Genomic DNA, 26,024 nt, shown 5'->3' with positions numbered 1-26,024 from the left:
TGCACAGTTGATCCTCCAAGGAGGGTAGAGGTTGGTGGTTAGTGGTTACAGCCAATCCTTGGAGCTGACTGGCCTGGGAAAATCCCTCCCATTGTCTGCCAACAGCAACCAAGGCTCAACTACAAAAGGAGGGTGCACTCAGCCCACACAAGTACTCAGCTTGGGTGATAGGGGAAGTGCGCTACTGGACCCTACAGAACACCTATTACATTAGGCCACACTACCAAGACACAGATTCAAAGCAGTTCTACTTAATACATAGAAACAAACACATGGAGGCTGCCAAAATGAGGGGACAAAGAAACATGGCACAAATGAAAAAACAGATCAAATGTCCAGAAAAAGAGCTATACAAAATGGAGATAAGCAATCTATGAGATGCAGAGTTCAAAACACTGGTTATAAGGATGCTCAATGAACTTAGTGAGGACCTCAACAGCATAGAAAAGATCCAGTCAAAAATGAAAGATACACTAGTTGAAATAAAGAACAATTTACACTGAAACAACTGTAGAGTGGCTGAAGCCAAGAGTCAAATCAATGACATGGAACACAAGGAAGCAAAAAACAACCAATTAGAACAAGGAAAAAAAAAGAATCCAAATAAATGAAGATAGTATAAGCAGCCTCTGGGACAACTTCAAGAGGTCCAACATTCGCATCATAGGGATGCCAGAAAGAGGAGAGAAAGAGCAAGAAACTGGAAATCTCTGAAAAAATAATGAAAGAAAAATTCCCTAATTTGAAGGAAATAGACATGCAAGCCCAGGAAGCAGAGACAATCCCCAAAAACATGAATGTAAAGAGGCCCACTCCAACACACATCATAATTAAAAGGCCAAAGGTTAAAAATAAAGAGAGAATCTTAAAAGCAGCAAGAGAAAAGAAGTTACCTACAAGGCAATTCCCATAAAACTGTCAGCTAATTTCTCAAAACTTCAGGCTAGAAGGGTTTGGGCAAGAAATATTCAAGGTCCTGAAAAGCAGGGACCTACAGCCAAAATTGCTCTGCCCAGCAAAGCTATCATTTAGAACAGAAGAGCAGATAAAGAACTTCCCAGGCAAAAAAATAAATAAATAATTTCATCATCACCAAACCATTATAATATGAAACGTTAAAGGGACTTATTCACAAAAAAGAAGATCAAAACTATGAACAATAAAATGGCAATAAATATATATATATAAACAACTGAACCTAAAAAACAAACTAAGCAAACAAGAAGAACAGGGACAGAATAGTGGATACAGAGAGTGTTGATAGTTGCCAGAGAGGAGGGAGGTGCAGGGAAATGGATGAAGAGGTGAGAGGATTAAGAAGTACAAATAGCCCTGGCTGGTGTAGCTCAGTGGACTGCCAGCCTGTGAATTGAGGTGTCGCTAGTTCAATTCCCAGTCAGGGCACATGTCCAGGTTGCAGGCCAGGTTCCCAGATGTGGGCATGCAAGAGGCAACCAATCGACGAGTGGATCAAAAACCTATGGTACATTTACACATCGGAATACTACACCGCAGAAAGAAAAAGCGAGCTACTACCCTTAACAACGGCATGGATGGACCTGGAGAGCATTATGCTAAGTGAAATAAGCTAGATGGTGAACAACGAATATCATATGCTTTCACCTGTACGTGGACTCTAACCAGCAAAGCAATTGGACAAGGAAAATATGACTAGCAACACTGAAAGAAGAAGAAACTGACAGAGACGGGAGGGAAGGAGGGAAGGGGGTAGCGGGGAGGGGAAGGGAAAGGGGAAGGGTCAGACGAAGGAACAGGTCTGAAGGACACATGGACGAAGTCAAGGTGTAGAAGGTTTGAGGGGAAGGTGGGGCAGGGTGGGACAGGGGTAAGTGGTGGCCGGTAAAAGGAGACAAATGTATTGGAACAATAAAAAAATCTTAAAAAAAAAGAAAGGAATGTGATCACAATGGTAAGCAGTCAATATTCTACAATATGTATGTTGTATTAGATGATTTTCCCTACTGCAGGCTAATGTGATTGTTCTGAGCATGTCTAAGGTAGGCTAGGCTATGTTGTTCAATAGGTTAGGTGTATTAAATGCATTTTTGTCATAATATTTTCAACTTATTATGGGTTTATCAGGATATAATCTTATATAATTCAAAGAGCACTTTTACTGCAATATAATTAAAATAATTAAACAAAACAAAAAAGCAAGAAAAATATAATCAGCGACACTGAAAGAAAAAACAAACTGACATTAGTAAGAGGGGAAGAGGAACAGGGGTAATGGCGAAAAGGAGGAGAAGGATCAAGTTAAGAAACGTGTATGAAGGACCCATGGACAAAGCCAAAGTGGGGAAGGATTGAGGGTGGGAGCTGGGACTGGGTGGGGCAGGGGAAAGTGGTGGCAGGAAAATGGAGATAAATGTATCTGAACAATAAAAAAATAAATAAAATATTTAAAACATAAGAAAAAAATAAGTACGAATAGGTAGTTACAGATTAGCCATGGGAATGTAAAGTGCAGTATAGGAAATGGAGTAGCCAAAGAACTTATACACAGGACCCATGGACATGAGTTGGGGGGATTGCCTGAGGGAGTGGGGGTGGTGCTGGGTAAAGGGGTGCAAATGGGGAAAAATCAGGACAACTATAATAGCATAATCAATAAAATGTAATTATAAAAAATAAAATATCAAAAAAATGTGTAATAGTAGTCAATAAAAGAATGCATAAAATTATTTTAAAAATAGCAATTTTTTTTCATTTATTGATTTTAGAGAGAGGGAAGAAGGGAGAGAAACATCTATTTGTTATTCCACTTATTTATGCATTCACTTTTTTATTCTTATGTGTTCTGATCAGGGACCAAACCCACAGCCTTAGTGTATCAGAACAACACTCTAACCAACTAGGCTATCCAGCCAGGGCACAGCTTGTATTTTCTTATCACAAGCAATCTGGGATATAGCTTTTCACATCTAAACAATGTCAAGAAAGTTTTTTTAAAGTCATATTTCATAAGTAAATCTATTAACAAGGAAAAGGATAAAGGAAATACAACAAAGGCAGGGACATATTTCATGTCTTTTATGTGTTAGTACTATTCTAAGTCTTTCACAAACATCTCTACAAAACAGGTCATAAAAGCATTATTACCATCATTTTACCAATGAGAAAACAGAACTCAAGTTAAATAACCTAAGACCACAGAACTAAAGAAAGGCAAAATTTAAGCCTTTTATCTTTCCTCTAAGTCACCACTGTTACCTCTTCTTCAGATTACAGTGCTTTAACATAGCTCATGCAGTCTAGTCATGTTGGGTCCTTATTCCTAGAAAATGCCCTACACTTGCTTAACTCCATGGGTCTTCCAAAAGTAGCAATTTTACTTGGGATTCCATAACCTCCAATGAAAACTATAAAAGTTAAGAAACAAAGTGACTTGAGTCATTTGCTATATATGGTTGAATATTCTATATTCTTTCTTACCCTCAGCAATAAAAAAAGCGTAATACTTAGGCCATTAAATGTAAGACTCAAGCTGTTCAAGATACTAGATATATTGCTGAGACAAACCACTTGGTTAAGACAATCAAAATCTTAGGAAATATTATCATTATCACTGTCATGAAGAAAAAAACTCATATGATTAGGGGTGCAGTATCATGTCTAAAATGTACTTTCGACTGATTCAGTTTCAAAATGTATTTGTGTATGAACGAGTATAGAGATATAGAGATAAACCCGATATGACAAAATGTTAACAGCAAATTTAGATAAAGAGTGTATCATGTTCACTGCAGTTATTCTTTCAACTTTTCTATATTTAAACATTTTCAAAATAAAATAGAAAGTTAGAACACCCTACCCCATTCAAGACGTTGAAGCTATAGAGGAGTCATTTGAATGAGTTTTTTCCCCCCTTATGAATCAGAGTATTTTAATATCAAAGAGCACAGCCTGAACTAATATGCCTATTTTTTCCAGAAAATATAAGCTGTAAAGATGTATTTTCAGGGACCATATTTTGATGTTATTCAGAATTTTCACTACGTTCTTCAATGCTGACTCAAAATCAGGAGACATATTATTTACTACCAACTGATTACTGGGAATTAAACTCTGTGTAGACTGGCATTCTAGTCAACTAGTTTTTCATGTGGCGACATCGCTTCTTTCTCCACAGCCACTGGTGATCAGTAACAACCACAATGTATCTTTCACGTTCAAAATAATTATTAACTAGATGAAAAATGATTTCTGCAGCATGAGTTTCCACTAATAAGGAATATAAAGTTACGAGCACTGATTCCTTCCCTCATACGAGCCAATAAGCCAAGAGGAGATTCACATCTGACAGCCATTTCCCCCCCACATGTAATATTCCACAATGAATGTCATAGAGAGTTGTGATGCTGAAAGATGTCAATTTTTTACTCTCTAAGTAAAATACTCTATACCATTCATTACCTTCATGCGTGATTTTACAAGGGTCTCAGCAGTAATGTGAGAATTATACCTGCTTTGCTCTTCTGTAACTTACAATAGTCAACTCTGTCCTAGAAAAACATTATTCTGTGCTAGCTCTAGAAAATACCTGTTTATTTGACCAAAGAAGCTACCATGCTTAACTAAAGTTTCAACAGCTTCATGACCAGACTTCACAAAAAAGCCAATATTTTTTTGGCTGTGGAGACTTAAAAAAAAAAACAAGCTAACAAGTACAATTTCCAAATATTTAACACCATTCTATCTATTTGAACCTGTCCTTCTTAGTTGCTTATACAAAATTCAACACATGAAGATTCACTTGTCTTGGCACACAGAGATTTAAATTGAATATTCAATCTGCAGTATGTATCACTATCAACCTTTATAATGATTTTAAGGTTTTTTAAAGATATATTTTAATAGTATTGGTTAGTAGTATCCACAACTATTTAACATTGCAATGAACCATTTTCAAAAACTACTCTATTTTGTGAAGTAAGAATATGATGCAAACAGTTAAAAAAAAAAAAGATTAAAAAAGAAAACACATAAGCTTGCCTTTCCTGGAAAAGCAATCTGAAAGCAAAAACAACCTGCATCCTGTTTTAAACGTTAGCACCAACTGACCAATTTAGTCCTTGCAGCACAGGCACTTAAAAGCAAGTTATGGAAGAGTCTTAGGGAAAAAAACCTAAGCCTCCTGGCACACACTACATGATGTTTTTTCTTTCTTACAAGAAAAAGAATTATGACCCATGTTCTTGAGGAAGTTAAAAATTTAGACCCTTTCCTATCAGGAAATGAAATAAAATATTCATGACTTTGAAACTCTTTGTCTAGCCTTAAGAAGAAACTTGTCTCTTTATAGTTCAGTAAATATAAATAAAATGGTAGGTGGATTTTACAACAGACAGAGGTCATTAATAGCCCTTCTGTGGGCCTGTAAATTCTTCTTGCGCACAAAACTTCTACAAGGAGCTTCACTTTTAGGATGTGGACATAGTCTGTTATCTGTTCCTGAATCTCCAAACAGAATTTCAGAGTCCAGGACAATTAAAACTACTGAAACTGTCTACCTTCAAGCCAGAAGACTGAAAACAGTATGGGTAATATCTAAATATTGTTTGTACATCCCATTTACTGGGAAACAGAGAACACAGAGAACCCTTTTATTGGTCTGTCTCGATGTCATGAAATATTTTTTTAAATGAAAATCTAGTTTGATTTTATGAAAGTAAACAAAGGGTGATATAACCCAGAAAGTACAGGTTTCCCCAAACTTCACAGACAATAGTATAGAAAATAACAGGCTGAGATATAAGGAGACTATAACATACACACATTTTTCTTACATTTGTGAAATGCATGTAAACGAATTTCTTTTCCGTAGACTACTTGGTATTGCAAGGGATTTGAAGACCTCAATATCAAAGACACTAATCTAAGATAAATATGGTTGAACACTCATTTACTACTTATTAAATTAAATTGAACATAGTAATCAGTATTCAATCTTTCAAGGAACTTCAGGTTTTACTATGTTAAAATGTTGTCTACTTCCATAAATGCTTCACTTCTTTGTACATATTTAATACTTTTTTTATGTCTTTCTCAAGACGTCAAGCTCTTTGAGAACAGCAATATTACCTGTCTTTTTTTTTTAACCACTTTCTCAGCAGCAGCAAAATAAAACTCAACAGTTTAAATGATCTAAAGTAATAAGATGTACTTGGACTCATGTCTGATTTCAAATGTGGTATGCTCGCTCTCTATGCCAAACTGTTCTCCTAACATATTTACGGAGTACCAAATACTTAAAAGGCACTCTGCTGGGCCAATCACCTTGGAAAAGTGAATGTTTATGTTCAGGTATTTAACCACTAAAGAAAGGTACTATCAGAACTCTTGTATCTACCTATACTGCTTAAGAATAAGCAGACATTTAACCATGTCATTAAATAAGTGGTATTAAAATCAGTTTAAGGCAAAGTGTTAACTATTCAACTGAGTTTTTAACACTCTTAAGAAAACAAAGCCTCATATTCTAATTTATAATTCCCACACATAGTTGTCAGCAACTCAGGCTGTCATATGAACAATGACTACATTAGCCAGCAGTAACTTGTAACATGAGAGAAAGCGCACTTGGCTGCAAGAGAGTGAGCTGATTTTTCTTAATATAATTTACAAACAGCTACAAGACACTTTTTAAAAAATTCTGACTTAATTTAATAGTAAAATATTATTTACATACTCTTCTTAATGTTTTTAGTTTGTGGATGTGGCTGAATTCCGCCAGCTGGAAGTCCATAGGTGCTTATTCGTTGTACAAGACTTGCTACATTCCCATGCCTTTCCCGTTTGATGGGCAAATCGTCATTCTTGGATTCTGTATCTCTCTTAATTTCCTATAAAGGGGGACATCAGTAAATAAGCAAATTCGTATTTTATTAAATTAAATTCTCAAATGTAAAACACAAAAACACAGGTACAATGATTATTATATAAAACAAGACATCAACAGTTTTCAATATTTCTCTCTACCTACACAAATTTAAAGAATGCAACACACTTTGGTTAACAGTGGCTCATTATGAGTTTAAGTCTTATCAGAACTGGAGATACAGGTAAAGAAAAGGAGGCTAAGACACTACCTCCACCCCCAACATAGACATTCACCTGAAGTATATAAACAATGACAAACAATAATTCTAAGTCAGAGGTGGACATACTTTTTCTATAAAGGATCAAATAGTAAAATATTTTAGATCCGTGGGCCATAGAACCTGTGTTAAAACAATGGACTCTGCCCTTTGTAGTGCAGAAGAAACTACATACTTAAATGAATAAACATTAACTATGTACCAACCAACTTTTATTTATGGACACTAAAATTTCAATTTTATATAATTTCACATTATTAAATACTGTTGTTCTTTTGATTTTCTTCCAACCATTTATAAAATTCTTAGCTAGCATTCTCAGCTTATGGACATTACAAAAACAGGTAGTGTTCAGATTTGGCCACTGGAGCTACAGTTTAATGAACTCTGTTCTAAGTTAGAGGCTAATAGAAGATATGCAAACTTTCTTGAAAAGAAGTGTGAGATTTTACTGGAAGACATAAAATAAAACAAAAGGGAAGTTACGCCCATGTCCAGTTTCAAAATTCAGTATCACAAAGATATAAATTCTCTCTGAAACTGGTGTAATGATTCAATGCAATTTCAAAAACATCTCACAGATTTAGGAGAGCAACTTAATAAATAGGTTCTAAATATGTATAAAAGAACAAGGCCAAGAATAGCCAGAATACTTCAGGGAAAAGAAAGTGAGGGAACTCACTTTCTTCTTTATTAAGATATAAAGAAAAATGATGTGACACTGTAAATTAGACAGTGGAATACTGGCACAAAAACAGACAAACTGATAAATGAAAAAAAATAAAAAGTCCATAAAATTTTTTTTAATTTGTTTTATAACAGACAAAAAGTGAGAAAAATTATGTGGTCCTTGTAAAAACTAATATCCATATTTAGGGTGTATGAAATAAAACAGGATCCCTACTTCACATATTTAATATTGAAATTAGTAACTTCTGTTCATTAAAATTAACAATTTAAAAAAATGAACCACTAACCAGAAGATATTTTTCACATACAAAGTTAACAAAGAATTTCTATCTCCAGGTGTTTGTGTCCAATACAATGTTAAACAGTTGTTACTCTCTTAACTGAAGACTTCAGATGATTCTGACCCATTTATACTATTCAAAGGTGTTTGATGCTTGCTTTATTAAATAGACAATACGTATCATTTTGCAATCAGAATAAAAGTTTTTCATTTGGGAAAACTATTACATTGGCGGAGAAATGTGAAAGATTATTAAAGCACAAATCATAGAAGACAAAATACTTTGTAATATAGAGTCTGCTTCAGTTTTATGGATGCACTTAAGGAAAAAATATTTCAATTTGCTATTATTACATGATGTATCAACATTTGTGAACCTCACAGTTTTCAGACTGCACTTAGTATTTTCCAAACTGATACAAACAAAAGGTATGTAAAGACTGGTAGTTAAAAATTCAGCATGCCAAAGAATATTCATTTTGGATTCTCCTGGTTCTTGAGCTACCTACATTAAAAAAAAAAAAAAAAAAAAAGCCAAATCTCTGAGAGTCACTGTTGTTTTCTAAAACAAAAGGCCAAGAACTTAGCCAGACATTTAAATCTTGTTCTTCTAGGAAAGTAATTCTAATTTAACTTTATGTGACTAAACATAAAGGTTCAGGAGACATCACTTGGTTCTACATCTTGGCACATCCTGCTTACTAGCTTCATAACTTACATTTCTTTGGTTATATGTGTTATTGTTTTGTTTTATTTTTAGAAAGATTTTATTCATTTATTTTTAGAGAGAGGGGAAGGAAGGGAGAGAGAGAGACATTAATGTGCAAGAGAAACATCAATTGGCTGTCTCTTGTACACCACCACCCAGGGACCTGGCCCACAACCCAGGCATGTGCCCTAACTGGGAATCAAACCAGAGACCCTCCAGTTTGCAGGATGATACCCATAGCGACACCAGTCAAGGCTATTTATATTATCTTTTTTTTTTTAACATTTCATTTATTTACTTATTTATTTTAAAGATTTTATTTATTTATTTTTAGAGAGGGGAAGGGAGGGAGAAAGAGAGGGAGAGAAACATCAGTGTGTGGTTACATCTCACGCGCCCCCTTGCTGAGGACCTGGCCTGCAACCCAGGCATGCATGTGCCCTATACCAGGAATCCAACCAGGGACCCTTTGGTTCGCAGGCCTAGCTGAGCCACACCAGCTAGGGCTACTGATATTATCTTTTTATAAAAATTAACTATGTGAGCTTTGACCCGGTGGCTCAGTTGGCTGGAGTGTCATCCTGAACACCAAAAGGTTGCTGGTTCGATCCCTGGTCAGTGTGCATGCAGGAGATAACCGGTCGATTTTCCTTTCTCACATCAGTGGTTCCCTCTGTCAATCTCTCTAAAAAAATCAATAAAACACACCCTCAGTTGAGGATTAAAAATAAAATTAACTATGTGAATAAATATATTTCATTGAGACAATGCTTTCCATTTCTAAAAAAATTAATTTATAACATATTGCTCAAGATCTAAAAACATTTTAAGGACCTTCAAAATTCTCTGATACAATCACATCCATGAATATTAGATATACTGAGGACAACAGATATAAACTGAAATGGAGAAGCAAACTAAGATATGTGCATAAAATCTACCCTAAAGAGAAAACTCAGGTTCCAAAAATCTAGTTATCAAGTAAGATGTTATAAGAAGTGTCAAGTAACCTCAAAGCAATGAGCAAAATTACAAAAAAAGTTCTCATTGGGTTTCTCCTCCACATCTTCCTGATACAACCTACAATCTACCTACCACCAGGCACATACTTTTCTTTCCCTCTCTCTTTTTCTCCCTCTTTCTGCTTCCACCCCCCCCCCCCAACTTACTCTCTTTTCTAGTTCCTGGATGTACAGTGCCTCCAAATTACTTTATTTTTGAGTATATTTTATTGATTATGCTATTACAATTGTCCTGTTTCCTCCCGTTTATCCCCCTCCACCCTATAACCCCCTTCCCTAAAGCATTCCCCCCACTCCTTAGTTCATGTCCATTGGTCATACATCTAAGTTCTTTGGCTTCTCCATTCCCCTATTTTGTATCTTCCAATTATGCTTCTTAATTCCTATACCTTTATCCCATTCTCTCCCCTTCCCTTCCCCACTGATAACCCTCCATGTGAACCCCATTTCTGTGATTCTCTTCCTGTTCTAGTTTTTGCTTAATTTGTTTTTGTTTTTTAAGGTTCAGTTGTTGATAGTTGAAGAGTTTGTTGTCATTTTACTGTTCATGATTTTGATCTTTTTTTTTCTTAGAAAAATCCCTTTAACATTTCATATAGTATGGGCTTGGTGATGATCAACTCCTTTAACTTGACCTTATCTGGGAAGCACTTTATCTGTCCTTCCATTCTAAATGACAGCTTTGGTGGAGAGAGGAATCTTGGATGTAGGTCCTTGCTTTTCATCACTTTGAATACTTTTTGCCAGCCCCTTCTTGCCTGCAAGGTTTCTTTTGAGAAATCAGTTGATATTCTTATGGAACTCCTTTGTAGGTAACTCTCTCCTTTTCTCTTGTTGCTTTGAAGATTCTCTCCTTATCTTTAATCTTGCATAATTTAATTATGATGTGTCTTGGTGTGTTCCTCTTTGAGTCCAACTTATTTGGGACACTCTGAGCTTCTGGACTTGCAGGTCTATTTCCTTCAACAGATTGGGGAAGTTTTCTTTCATTATTTTTTCAAATGGTTTTCAATTTCTTGGCCTTCCTCTTCTCCTTATTACTCTTTAGCCATCATCTTCAACAGCAAATTTTACTGAGTACCTATGAAGTACTACTAAGGTTTCCAGTGTTTATTCCTTTTTCTGCCCTTTACTGCCTTCTGCTTAATCAGTAAGAATTAAAGATTAAATAAAAGACAAATTAACATCACAGCATCTGTTTTCTACCAACTTTACTTCCTTTCCTGACTTTGAAAATGAATACAGGAGAACCAGTAAGGGGAAAAAAAAAAAAAAAAAAAGTCCTCACTTAAGACACTACTGTGTCTTGACAAAGCAAAATCAGAAAAATTCTGAATCTCATTCCACAAATGAGGAAAGCCTCCTGCCCAGTAAGTGACGTCAATCCAAAATCAGCCAAGAAAAAAAGCAATGTGGATAATTTCCAAATAGGTAAGAATGTACTATATTGACTGGTTTTATTTCATAGAGAAGGGGTAGGTAATAGCAAATTAAAGGATGAGAACTATAAGAAAATGAAGATGTTTAGACTGGTTAGAATAGCTATTCTTCATCTATTAAGATAATCAAAGATACTTAACTGACTGCACTAACCAAAAACAGATAACTTTAAAGATGATCAGCAAAATTCACAAACCACTACTTCATGTTGTAATATACCTATACAATAATTTCATGACCTGACCATGGCCAGTGCATGATCATGATTTAAAAATAGAAATCAATTAACTTCTATATCATAAAACCAAAGGTCACAAAAAATGGAAACCAGGTAAGAGGGCAGGAGCTTGCTTCTTTTTTTTTAAATTAAAGAAACAGGTTACCGAATCATTAAATTCCTAAACAGAGTAACAGATCTGTTTATGCTAAATAAAATTAGGGAATATAGCCCTGGCTGGGTAACTTAAGTTGGTTAGAGCATTGTCCCGGTAACACTAAGGTTGCAGGTTTGATCCCCAGTGAGGGCACATACAAAAACCAACCAATAAATGCATAACTAAATGGAACAACAAAATCAATGTCCCCCCCATCTCTCTCCCTCTAAAATTCAATAAATAAAAACTTAAAAATAAAAAATTAAGGAATATACTTAATTATTTTTAATTTTACATTCAAGATTTCAAAAAAAGTGTTATATAGAACTAGAACCTCAAACTTTACAGAGGCACAAATCAGACAATATGGAAAAGTGACATTCTTAAAGAAGGAAAATAATATTTGTTTATTTGGTAACTATATGATATTTCAGCTTTGACTGCATCAATATCAGACCCACATTTAAAAAAATCAGGTTTCCAACATAACAAAATGGTTAACCCCATTCCTAGAGTTTTTGTTTTGTGGAATGTAAGTGATAGTATGTAAGAAATGATACAGCAGGAACGAATTATAACTCATCAGATTCTCCTTATTATGATCAAGTTACACTACACACACACACACACACACACACACACACACCCCCCCCCTTAAATGCAAAGTGAAATGACCAACAGAGAAAAATCTCCTTAATATGAAATCAGCGTGTACCTTTTGAGTGCTAACATATCAGAGTCATCAAGGAGAATAGCAAAGATATAAATGGAGGACTATTTTGAAAGTTTCTAAACTTATTCTCTCCTCTCCCAAATAAGCTATTCTTCATGTAACTGCTGTCTCTTTAATTTGGACAAAGGGACTCCCTATTTCAACTGTTCCTCCCCCATTTGTAAAAGGGAAAAGTAGGAAAAGGTGGGGAGAGTTATGTACATTCATTGGCATCCTACTCTTTTCCTTTTCCTATCACAAGAATGCTAACGACAGCCAAGTGAGGGAGAGTGGAAAAAACACTAAGTAAAGCACATTTCTCTCACCCATACTCTTTCAGAGATACCACACTGATTGAAATGAACTGAAAATATTGCAATAATTTATAATGGTTGCATTTTTCACACTAGTTTTAGTAATTTTTCAAAAAATGCTGTTTGTGCTTTCAGTCCTAAGATGAAGGGGTTTTAGGAAAAGCATGGCAGAAGATGAGGTCTAGTCTATCTATGACTCAAAGACACCAGGCCTACATGGAGATCCTTCTCTCAAAGCTGCTATACTCCTTAAGGCCACAGATGACATTGAAAAGAAGATGATGAGTATGATCTAATAAAAAGCAAAACCAAGAGATATCCCAGCAGCCCAGGTTCTGGCAATCTTTTCAGGTTTAAATTATTACAACTTGAGGAGGACTCGTGGCCAAGATGCAGGTGCAGGTAGACACGCTTGCCTCCTTGCACACCCATAAGAAGGATCACAACTAATCTCAAAACAAAATATAACCAGAACTGCCAGAAAATTGAACTGTATGGAAGTCTGACAACCAAGGATTTTAAGAATATTCATGCAAATGGGTAGGAGGGGCAGGGCCAGGGAGGAGAGGATTCAGTGTGGCGACAGTGGCAAGGCAGGTGCAGCAGCAGCAGCTGGAGGAATGGGCAATTCCACATTCACCTGCGACAGATAAATAAATACCTGGAGGGACACATGGGGAGTGAGCTATCCCAGGCCCAGGCCAGACTGTGTGGCCCAAAGTTCCAGCACTGGGAGAATAAAGCCTCATGATTTCTAGCTGTAAAAACCAGTGTGGGTTGGCATAGTGGAAAAAACTGCCTGTCTCTTGGGACATTCCATTTAAAGGATCCGCAAAGCCCTAGAATGTACCAAAACTCGTGTGTTCTGGGATTCAATGCCAGGGCAGCAGCTAGAAGGGCTCCAGTCACATATAGGAAGTAGGGGGAGTGACTAGAAACAGGCAAGAGCTGAGCAAGCAGCACTGTTCTCTCTCAGACCCCTCCCCAACATACAGCACCACAAAATGGCAAAGTATGTTGCCCCACCCCGGTGAACACCTAAGGCACTGCAACCCTTACAATGTTAACAGCTGGACCAAGATGGAGTCAAAGCAGCTCTACTTAATACACAGATACAAACATAAGGAGACTGCTAAAGTGAGGAGACAAAGAAATATGGCCCAAATGAAAAAGCAGATCAAAACTCCAGAAAAAGAACTAAGCGAAATGGAGACAGCCAATCTATCGGATGCAGAGTTCAAAACATTGGTGATAAGGATGCTTAGAGATCTCACTGAGTACAGCAAACACAGAAGGGAAAAAATTAAGGCTACACTAAGTGAAATAAAAATACACAGGGAACCAAGAGTGAAGGGGACGAAGCCACGGTTCAAATCAATGATTCGGAACATACGGAAGAAGTAACAGTCAACCAGTGCAGAATGAAGAAACAAGAATTTAAAAAAATTAGGAGAGGTTTAGGAACCTCTGGGACAACTTAAAGCGTTCTGACATCCATACCATGGGGGTGCCCATGGGGGTGCCCAAAGGAGCAGAGGAAGAGCAAGAAACTGAAAACTTATTTGGAAAAAATGTAAGAAAACTTCCCCAATCTGGCAAAGGGAATAGACAAACAAGTCCAGGAAACACCGAAAGTCCCAAAGAAGTTGAATCAAAGAGAATCACACCAAGACACATCAACTAAAATGCCAAAGGTTAAAGACAAAGAGAGAATCTTACAAGCAGCAAGAAAAAAGCAGAGAGTAATCTACAAAGGAGTTCCCATATGACTATCAGCTGATTTCTCAAAAGAAACTTTGCAGGCAAGATGGGATTGGCAAGAAGTATTCAAAGTGATGAAAAGCAAAGACCTACATTCAAGATTCCTCTCTCCAGCAAAACTATCGTTTAGAATGGAAGGGCAGATAAAGTGCTTCCCAGATAAGGTCAAGGTAAAGGAGTCGATCATCACCAAGCCCTTATTATATGAAAGGTTAAAGGGATTTATTTAAGAAGATCAAAACTATGAAAAGTAAAATGACAACAAACACACAACCATCAACAACTGAACCTTTTCAGCTGTTAAAAAACAACAAACTAAGCAAACAACCAGAACAGGAAGAGAATCATAGAAATAGAGATCACATAGAGGATTATCAGCTGGGAGGGGGAAGGGGAAAAATGGGGAAAAAGGTATTAAGAAGCATAATTGAAAGGTACAAAATAGACAGGGGGATGTTAACAACAGTATAGGAAATGGAGAAGTCAAAGAACTTATATGCATGACCCATGGGCATGAACTAAGGGGTGGAGAGATTGTTGGAGGGAAGGTGGGGGTACCAGGTGGAGGGAGGGGAACAGGGGAAAATAAAAACCCTGGAACATCTGTAATAGCATAATCAATAAAATATATTTAAAAAAGAAAAGAAGAAGAAGAAGAAAGCCCTGGCTGATGTGGCTCAGTGGAATGAGTGCTGGCCTGGGATCTGAAAATTTGCCAGTCCAATTCCTAGTCAGGGCACATGCCTGGGTTGCAGGCAGAGTCCTCAGCTGGGTGCATGTGAGAGGCTACTTACTGATGTTTCCCTCACACATCAATGTTTCTCTCCCTCTCTTTCTCCCTCCCTTCCTCTCTAAAAATAAATAAATAAAACCTTTAAAAAAATGATAATAACTTGAAATACTTAAGCAGAAACTAAATATATTAACTCTTCAGGGGGAAAAATTCAGTTGTAACTTTTCAGGTAATTCCCAGGTGAATACTAACAGAATTCATATCATAATGTCTTGACTTTAAATTTATCGGGTGAAAAATAGGATATAAAGGGAAATGACAGTACAAATAATTCAATTTAAAATATTTCTATAGAAAAGTCTATAAAATATCTACCAAATTCCTAAAAGTGGAATGAAGTTGAGAGAACGTAAAGAAATGTACTTTTCACAACAGATACTTCCATACTGCTTGAATTGTTTCAACATGTATTACTTCAGTGACTTTTAATAGAAAATATAGTGTGCCCTAAAATAGCAGCACTATAAAACAAATTGTTCTAGGGCATTTAGAGAGACCTTAGTGTGACCACACACTGCTAAATCTAAATCCTTACACATCTTTTTTAGCATTATCTGTATTAAACTATTTCTCTAACTCAGTGAATACAGTCTATATGGGATTCATATTATCAGAAGTAACCCAAGTCACAAAATAATTGGTCTTAATCAGTGTGTATAGTTAATGTTTTACAGTATGAAGCAGAAAATGTACTATGATGTATCATAAATAACTATATACAATTTTTGTATTATGCCTGCTGTTTGTATTGTAATTCCCAATAAGCAAATAAAAGTTGTCTTCCATTTAGTATTGATACCTATAGTTATTTTCTCCTCCACTGTGTTTCCAATTAATGAAAGTAAATCGAACACCAAATGTTCTCCTTATTTAAAGCTGCTTCCTGAACTGTTGTCCTATTAAAACCATAAATACATCTGCTAATACTTGAAAACTGAGGTTTATCTAAGCAAATTAATAGTTTTCAGAAAGTAAGGGATATAAAAAATAAAGGTCACATAAAATCAAATTATTTCCTTCATTCAAATAACAGTTCTTATGGAAACAGTAGAATACCAACACTTAAAAAATGAAATCAGCATTCTTCTAGAAAAAGAATGTTATAATTAAAAAAAAAATCGAGACCCTTTCAAAAGCAGCCACGTACATCAGATCATCTCATTCCCTGTATTGCTTGCTACTTAATATTTTTAAAGAAACTTTTATAAGATTTTAAATACGTCTATAGATCTAATGTCCACTTACCAAATAACCTATGGAATTTAGACACAAAATGAAAATTTTTAAATGCAAGATTAACTCTCAAACTGCCTATTAAAAAAAAAAAGGATCTGATCATTTAAATCTTTTTTCTAAATGTGAAAAAAAATGCTAGAAATTTAGGTCAAAGGAAAGAAAAAAGTCCAAATAATTTTTATTCACTTGCCAGCTTCCTATAGTACACGTGAATAACTTGTTTCCTTGTTTCTTATATCAAAAAGTCTAAAACAGTTTATCGAGTTCCAAGGGCTCCTCAAAAAAGGATCAAAATTTCATTTAAATTTTTTAAATGTTACAATTCACTTACCAACACCTGAGACATCTTCTGTTAACATATCCACTTGTTTTTTAAAACATTAAAAATTGCCGTAACAATAACAGATCATACAAAAACTTGTAGCACCCCCAAGATCATTATAAAGCCTACAAGAAAGCTGCTTCGAAGGTGGCAAATTAGCATCCCCTATCCAAAACTACTGTCCTACTAATACTCTTTAAATACAACTAATATTTCTGTTAACTTCTTTTGATATCTTACTTCACTGATATTTCTCTGCTTTCCCCATAACCTCCTGTGCCTCAATACTTATAAAACTATCATATGTGCTCTCTACATTAGTGTCCCTCCCTTTCCACTTCCCAACTTCCTCTGACTCACTCAGGTGATCAGACTATGCACTCTACCATATACAAAGCTCATCAGTGAGCAGAGGTCACTACATTTATTAAATGCCTATAACTAGTCAACTGCACTGTTAGCTTCTTTCACGTGTTAATCTTCAGAAGCAAGTCATAAAAGAAAAGAAAGGTATCAGCTATACTTACTACCTTTTTCCTGAATGCTAATCTATGTACAGTATTTTTGTTAAAGATAACTAATATTACATTTTTCTAAGCACTTTATAACAACAGCTTAAGAAAAAACAACTATTCCTATACCACTTCTAAAAGGAGAAACTCTTCTATGCCAAGCTTTTAGACTGTTAGGGATGTACATTATGATCTCTATTTTAAGGCATCACCCACCATGTAGAGTTCACCTTACAAAAAGATAGATGTACTTCTCCCTATTCCTCTCACTAAGTAGAGTTAAAAACTCTGGACATTATATGTTTGGTTTTTTTTTTTTAAGGTTTAACAGTATTGTGAAAAATGGAGGAAAGAAGGTAGCACAAGACGAAGAGATCAGGTTCCTCTGAACCTGGTGAGTTGACCATGTCTTCTTTTTGCCTCATATATTCCAGGATGAGTACTGGAGAAGTTGGCAATCTAGAAATGTCAATGGGCAGGGAGGGGGAAAAAAGCTCCACAAGAAGCCTACTCTCTTCAGCCAAAGGACCAAGAAAATAGTAGCCTAGCCTAGCAAGACAGAAGGCTCCTAGACAATAACCACTCTACCGCAGTCTCAGAAAAAAGAAAACTATAGTGCCATTCCCACTCATGCCAGCAGAGCCCAGGTAGGAAGCGTAGATTTACCACCCTCACCAGGCTGTAACGAGGCACCCCAGCTACCACCACCACCCCAGATCCCCAGCCAGGGTGTAACAGGGCACAGCCAGGGCCCCCCAAAGTGTGTTTGTAACGTGGTCCTGAGATTGGGGTGTCCAAGAAAAATATATTCCCCACCCCAGGGCGGGCCGCCATGGGGGATGAGAGCCTTGGTCAGGGCCATTGAGAAGTCAGTTTGCATGTCAATAACAGGATAGCTTCCTTCATCCTTTGCAAAGAGGATTATTTGGCATATCACGAAAGCTAATCAGGAAGGTTTAAAAGACTTAATACAGAATGTGAGAGAGAGGGAGGAAAGGGGCCTGCAGGAGAGAGAGAGGGACACAGACTCTGGGGAACAGTATGAAGACCATGCGGGAAGAGGGGAGAAAGGACTCTTGCTAGTGGGCCGTGAGGAGGTGCCACATGGTTATGGATTAAGAGCTGGAGATCGCGGCGACGCAGTGGACGGTGCTGAGACCCTAGCCGAGCCCCGGACTTCTGTTCTTTTCTTTCTTCTGAAGGACGGTACTCCTGACTGGTCTGACTGGCCTAACTGGGCAAAGTGGGGAAGGCAGGACGGTGTGTGTGCTGGTTGAAGGGATTTTGAGGTTTAAGGGTGACATTTAACCATTAATCAAACCTGTAAAACTTGTGAATAAATAGTTCCTTTCCTTTTCACCAAACTCTGCCATTCAGAGCCACAATTCCAAGGGCAGCGGGCAAAGGACCCACAACTGAGGGGTCCCGGGGAAGGAGGGTGTCCTTGTTTCGGTAATAGAATCTGCCCCCCCCTCGCCCCCACAGGTCCTTTTGTTCTGTAACAAGGGTGGTGTCAGAATGCCAAATGGAAAGCCATGGCTCTCCTTCCAACCAGGTAGGAATGAGCCCTCCCCTCCCCCTGCTGTGAGCGAAGGCCACAAGACAACACTGAGACACACCTGTCCCTCCAGCAAGGAGGGTATCAATGGAGGCCCACCCAAAATCAACAAGAAACTTCTCCCCTTCCAATGCAGACCATGTGGGGAACTGGACTTGGAGGTAATTCATTTTTCTTTTTTCCGCACAGGTTTCTTCTTTAGTTAAATAAAGTTTAGATTTTGATCCAAGGTCTCAACCAATATTCTGATGTTTAAAAATAAATTTTTACCACCAGTACTTTTTACCAGAACTTGAACACCCTCAGCTTTTACTAATGAGTCGTCACAGATGTCTGCTTTCTCATCTTTTCTTAGTACAATAACTGAAGCAGCTCTCAAAAGGCATTTTATTTTAGCCCTCTCATCTTCAAAGAACTACTTTTTCCATTCCATAGGACTCAATAACAACAACAACGACAAAAAGATCATTCCTACGAGATCATTTTTCTATGACTAAGATTAGTCACAGAAAAGACCTATCACAGTCAGTGTTACCCTAAGGAACTAGAGCTTACACAAATCCTAACACTAGAAGCTTTTTTATTGTCCAGTTTCTCATCCAGTCAGCCCACTTTTAGATAAACTTGATCTGTTCTACCACTACTACCACCACCAAGACAAGACTATTTCCCTAGGGCTGTTTCTCCCATATTTTCTCATTTTATTTACTTTCTTATTTTTGTCCTTCCTTAAAACTACCAACTTTTAAAAAGCCAATTACAAATGTTCTATTTATTTACCTGTTTTTATTCTTAACATTTGATTTAACAGTATCTGGCATATTAGAGGCACTGAAAAAAACCCTAAATATTTGTTGACTAAATTAACAATTTTGCTCATTTTCTTCTCCCATTTCCCCTTCCAAAATGGATGGACAGTTCCTGAGCAAGAAAATAACAGGATAAAATAATAAACTCCATCATATATCTACATGCAAGACATCTACACACATAATCAAATTCCTAAGAACAACCCAAACAGGTGGGATTTCCCATTTTCATATATGAAGAAAAGCATGCTCTGGAGTGACTCATCTTTAGGAAGAACTCACAACAGGTATGCATATGGGTATGGAGAGACAGAGTAAGAGTCAAATAGAGATCTATACATCCTGACTCCAAAAGCATGTTCCTTTCACAGTGCTATGCTACTTTATTGAAGTACCTCTACTACAGTAGTTGTCAACCACAGTCATCACATTGAGCTTACCTTCCTCTAATTTCAGGGATCCTTCCCAAAGGAAATGAATCCCTTATCACCCCCTCACTCTTCTGTGAGTTACTGGCCAAATAACCTCACAGATGCTATCCAAGAACACTCAATTTAAACCATCAATGCCATTTTCTATCCCACACCATTCACTTTTTTCCAAAGTATTCATGGCTATCAAAAATTATCTTTGTCACATTTGTGACACAAATGTATCACATTTGTGATGACATTGTGAGACAAATGTATTTAAAAAGTAAATAAATTAATAAAAAAAAAAAATCTTTGTCTATTTCAATTATATATTCACATGTTTGTTTTCTCCTCAACCATTAGAATATAAACTCATGAAAAAGGAACTTATCTGTTACTCCCCACTGTATCCCTAGCATCTATAAAAAGTCCTAACATACAGAACCTCAGTATATATTTAAACCAATGAATAAGTGAAAAAAGAATAAAACAACTGAGAGGCATGATACAGGTGGGATATGCCACCATTTTGCTACTGATCTTACTAAAGAAGAGCTCAACAGAAGGTACCAGGGGAATTTAGCTTATCAGAGATACTGAAGAGGCCAATTATTTAAATAAAATTGGAAACTTTGCTATAATTGCTGCAAAAAATACATGTGGTTGATGGAAACTATGTGCTTCAAAAAGAGCTTACTGAGAAGTATCCCTTATTGGTGCTAACGTTGCTGTTAATCTAATTTGCAATGGGTAAAATACTCTGATTTATTTATATTTAACACAACTCACTAGCTGGACTACAGTAAATTCTGTACTTCCTTTTCTGTGCGTGTGTGATTCCAAAATAGAGATTTATTTATTAAGAATTATTTTCTGGCCCTGGTCAGTGTGGCTCCGTTGGTTAGAATGTCATCCTGTAAACTGAAGGGTCATGGGTCAGGGAACATGCCTGGGTTGCGGGTTCAACCCAGTTGGGGCACATGCAAAAGGCAACTAATTTATGTTTCTCTCTCACATCAAGGTTTCTGTCCCTCTCCCCCTCCCTTCCCCTTCCTCTAAAATCCATAAGCATGTCCCCTTGGGTGAGGATAAAAACAAACAAAAGAGTCCTGGTAATTTCTCCATAAAAATCACGAAATTGGCTCTGGCTGGTGTGGCTCAGTGGATTGAGCAAAAGGTCACCAGTTCGATTCCCAGTCAAGGCATATGCCTGGGTTGCAGGCCAGGTCCCCAGCTGGGGGCATGCAAGAGGCAACCAACTGATGTATCTCTCGCACAATAATGCTTCTCTCCCTTTCTTACTCCCTCCCTTCCTCTCCCTCCCTAAAAATAAATAAATAAAAATTTTGAAAAAAATCACAAATTGTTCCTTACTGGGTTTTTAACACACATCAATTCTTTAGGGGTCCCTGTAGTTACCCTAATACTTTAAAAAATACAGCAATTTTTAGTGCCAGGAAGGACAGTTAAAGCAGTGAGGCGTTTCCTTGGGTCTCGACATCTGGATGGTTCACTGTCTCCCCCTTAGAGAATACACATGGTACGCGGTTTCTTAGATTGGAAAACCTGGCCCTGAAGAAAATAATTATGCAGAAGAATGCAAACACAGCCATCTCTGGTCAATTATTTTTGCCTGACAGCTTTAAAATAAAATCCCTTTACTTATGCCCATCAAAGATTTGTTGGCTGTTTTCAGCTATTAAAAAAAAACAAACACTTCTCTACAAAAAATAGGAAAAAGCAGGGTCTTTAATGACAGTGCTGTGAGGCTATGCTGTGCAACAACAGGAAAATACACATCAGTTTGTTTAAAAAAAAAACAGATGCCACAAGACAGGTCCTGTAGAATTTCAAATCAAACTCTTCATGCTCCTTAAAATACCAAATACGTCATTGTATCAGACCCTTAGAAGGGTGTGCGCTCATTTTTAAAATGTGTTATATGACAAGGCTCCCCCAGAGTCATGCTCCACATGGGGGACAAAACTAGAAAACCCTAGTTGTTGATTTATTAGCAACACTGATTTTTACCATACTAAAATGAAGGTATAGTCAGCCTGTGTCACTGTGAAATTCAAAGGTGATTCAAAGGAAAAATTGTTATTTATTGCTCTATTAGAAAAGAACCCTCAAAAATGACTTTTAAAAAACCAGGGCCATCCCCTGCAGACCCTGGCCAGACTCGAGGCTGCTCTGGGGGACACAAGCCAGAACGGCCTGCCAGACTCATTTACAGTGATTTGGGTTTGTCTGTTTCTGTGAGACTTGAGAGGGGAGAAGGACAGGTGGCGTGGGTGTGCCCACTGCTGCACACACGTACGTAGTCGAGCTTGGCATTCATCTTAGTGTACATCTCATAGATGAGATCAATGGTGGCTGTGTAGTTGACAAGGAAGAAATGGACCTTCTCCAGGCACGCCACCTCTTCCACATTCTGACCCTTGAAGAGTGCTTTCAGGAAGGTCGGACTTACAGAATGCCACATAAAGCACTGCCTGGAAGATCTTTTGCACAATCTGGCTCTGGTACTTCTTGAGGGCCATCTTGTAGGCATTGGTGGCACTGATGTAGATGAAGCTGGGGTGATTCTTGGTCCGCTCCCTGGGACAGATATTCTGTCCCACAGATACTCTGGAGGAAGACCTGGATGAAGTGGAAGCATCTTTTTCAGCCACATCAGTAACAGCATAGCCTCCCTTTTGACCCTGGTCCATCCTTCTCCACCCACAGGACGTTCTGCAGGGTTTGGAACCTGGCTGGGTCAGTGTCATACAGAGCTTTGATTTTCATGATGTTGTCACTTATGTCCACCTTGCTGTGCATAAACATTGGGGACCCAAGGCAACCAAAGAAGAATGGCAGGTAGCACATGCCTTGATGAAGGGTCCAGTCTCAATCTGCTTGTCCACAGGCAGCAGCTTCAGCAGGTGCTAAGCCAGCAGCACCATTTCGAGGTCAAGGTACATAGTGATGCCCTGGCCAGTGCTGTGGGCATCCATGCATTCCAAAGCATGTATTCTCTTTCACTGTGTTATGCTACCAATGAGATTTTTATGTTGGTACTACAGTGTAAGGTATCCTGATACACTGAGCCTTCTAAGTGCCTTAACTTGTATAATAAAGACTTCTTTTTCAGCAGAATTTCTAGGATGGCAGTAGAAGAACATGAATAACACTTTGAATAAATCCACTTACAAATAACTTTACATGAACATTGCAGGCCCTGCTTCATTTCCTACATCATATTTTTACATTTTTTGCATATTTCCATTTCATTTTAGTCTTAGAAATGCCATTATGTCAAATGCCTTTTTCTAACATCTCAAGTCTACCTTTGATTAAAAAAGGTTTATTCCCATAAACTGCACTTTGAGGAAGCATTTTTTTTTAATTGTTGATACTTTTACAGATGTCCTCTATTCTCTATCCTCCATCCAGCTCCTGTGTTGGCCTTCATCAACCAATTGCTGTCCATGGACTATGCATATAATATTCCTTGGCTAATCTTCCAGTTTGGCCCACCCCTCTCCCATCTGAAATCTATCAGTCTGTTCCATGTCTCCATGCCTCTGGTTTAATTTTGTTTGTCAGTTTACTGTCTTCATTAGATTCCACATATGAGTGAGATCATATGGTATTTGTATTTCTCTGGCTTATTCTGCTTAGCATAATAATCTCTAGGTTCTTCCATGATGCTGCAAAGGGTAAGAGTTCCTTCTTTTCCACAGCTGCATGGTATTTCACTGTACATGTACCATATCATTTTTATCCACTCATCTACTGATGGGCAATTGGGCTGTTTACAGATCTTAGCTATTATAAATAACACTGCTATGAATACAGGGGTGCAGATAGTCTTTCTGACTGGTGTTACAGGATTCTTGAGATATATTCCCAGAAGTGGGATCGCTGTGTCAAATGGCAGTTCCATTTTTAGTTTTTTGAGGAAACTCCATAATGTTTTCCACAGTGGCTACATCAGTCTGCATTCCCACTAGTAGTGCACTAGGGTTCCCTTTTCTCCACATCCTCATCAGCATTTGTTGTTTGTTTGATTTATTGATGGTATCCATTCTGCCAGATGTGAGGTAATAACTCACTGTAGTTTTAATTTGCATCTCGTTGATGATTAGTGACATTGGGCATTTTTTAAATATGTCTATGGGACATCTGTAGGTCCTCCTTGGAGAAGTGGCTATTCAGGTTCTTTGCCCATTTTTTAATTGGATTATTTGTCTTCCTGGTGTTGAGTTGAGTAAGTTCTTTATATACTTTAGAAATTACCTCCTTATCAGATATAACATTAGTGAATATGTTCTCCCATATAGTGGGTTCCCTTTTCATTTTGTTGATGGTTTCTTTAGCTGCACAAAAGTTTTTCAGTTTGATGTAGTCCCATTTGTTTGTTTTTTCCTTTGTTTCCCCTGCCCTAGGAAAAATATCAGCAAAAATACTGCTATGTAAGATGTCTGAGATATTACTGCCTAAGCTTTCTTCATGGATGTTCATGGTTTCACAATTTACATTTAAATCTTTTACCTATTTTGGGTTTACTCTTGTATATGGTGTAAGTTGGTAGTCTATTCTTATTTTTTTTGCATGTATCAGACCAACTTTCCCAATACCACTTATTGAAGAGACTATTTTTACTCCATTATATACTCTTGCTTCCTTTGTCAAATATTAATTGATCATAAAGGTGTGGGTTGATTTCTGGCTCTCTATTCTGTTCTCCTGATCTATATGCCTGTTCTTGTGCCAGTACCAGCCTGTTTTGATTATAGTGACTCTGGAGTGTACTTTGATATCTGGTATTGAGAATCCTCCAACTTTGTCCTCCATTCTCGAGATTGCTCAGGCTATTCAGGGTCTTTTTTGGTTCCATATAAATGTTTGCAATATTTTTCTAGATCTGTGAAATATGCCATTGGTATTTTAATAGGAATTGTGGTGAATCTATAAATTGCTTAGGGTAGCAATACAGTCACAATAGGGGACTTCAACACCTCACTGCCATCAAAGGATAGCTCTTCCAGACAAAAAAAATCAAGAAAACTGTGACCTTAAATGAGACACTAGATCAGATGGATTTAATATATTTACAGAACATTTCATTCCAAAGCAGCAGAATATACATTCTTCTCAAGTGCATATGGAACATTTTCAAAGACCGACCACATGTTACGACACAAAGTAAGTCTTAACAAATTCAAGAAGACTGAAATCATATTAAGCATCTTCTCAGATCACAGTGGCATGAAACTAGAAATCAAATTAAACAAATTAAAAGCCCAAAAACATTCAAATACATGGAGGCCAAATAGCATTCATTCATTCATTATGAAACAATGAATGGGTTACCAATTAGATCAAGGAAGAAATCAAAACTACCTGGAAATGAACACACAACAACCCAAAATCTATGCAACATAGTATAAGTCCTGAGAAGGAAGTTCATAGAATTACAGGCCTGCCTCAAGAGGGAAGAAAAATCTCAAATAAACAATCTAAACCTACACATAAAAGAATCAGAAATAGAACAACAAGGCCCAGAGTAAGTAGAATGAAGAAAAAAAGAACAGAGCAGAAAAAAACAATAGAAACTAAAAAAAAAAAAAAATACAAAAGATCAATGAAACCAAGAGATGGTTCTTTGAAAAGATAGACAAGATTGATTAACCTTTTACAAGACTCATCAAGAAATAAAGAGGACACAAATAAAATCAGAAACGAAAGAGGCAAAGTAACAGTAGACATCACAGAAATAGAGAGGATTTTAAGAAAACACAATGCACAACTATATACCAACAAACTCTACAACCTGGGTAAAATGTACAAATTGAAATGTACAAACTCCTGGAAACATACAGTCTTTCAAAATTCAATCAGGAAGAATCACCTTGGTACAATATCCACAAATCAATAAACACGATATACCACATATACAAAATGATGGAT

General features: G+C 37.1%; 1 protein-coding gene and 1 pseudogene across 2 annotated transcripts in view; both read right to left on the bottom strand.

Annotated features, from left to right (window-relative positions):
- The window catches only part of CD2AP (CD2 associated protein), a 132,809-nt gene that overhangs the window by 66,983 nt on the left and 39,802 nt on the right, over positions 1–26,024 (bottom strand). For both annotated transcript variants that reach the window (XM_054569470.1, XM_054569471.1), the window contains exon 3: positions 6,713–6,866. In XM_054569470.1, the coding sequence (XP_054425445.1) occupies positions 6,713–6,866 (154 nt within the window). The remainder of the gene's footprint in view (positions 1–6,712; positions 6,867–26,024) is intronic.
- Positions 22,297–23,014, bottom strand: LOC129067266 (glycolipid transfer protein-like; annotated as a pseudogene).

The sequence above is a fragment of the Pteronotus mesoamericanus genome, unplaced genomic scaffold, assembly GCF_021234165.1.
Source record: "Pteronotus mesoamericanus isolate MK-2021 breed Mesoamerican mustached bat unplaced genomic scaffold, CSHL_Meso_final contig_20, whole genome shotgun sequence".
Taxonomy (NCBI): domain Eukaryota; kingdom Metazoa; phylum Chordata; class Mammalia; order Chiroptera; family Mormoopidae; genus Pteronotus; species Pteronotus mesoamericanus.
Note: the sequence above shows the minus strand (reverse complement) of the source record. Positions and strands in the feature narration are given on the sequence as shown.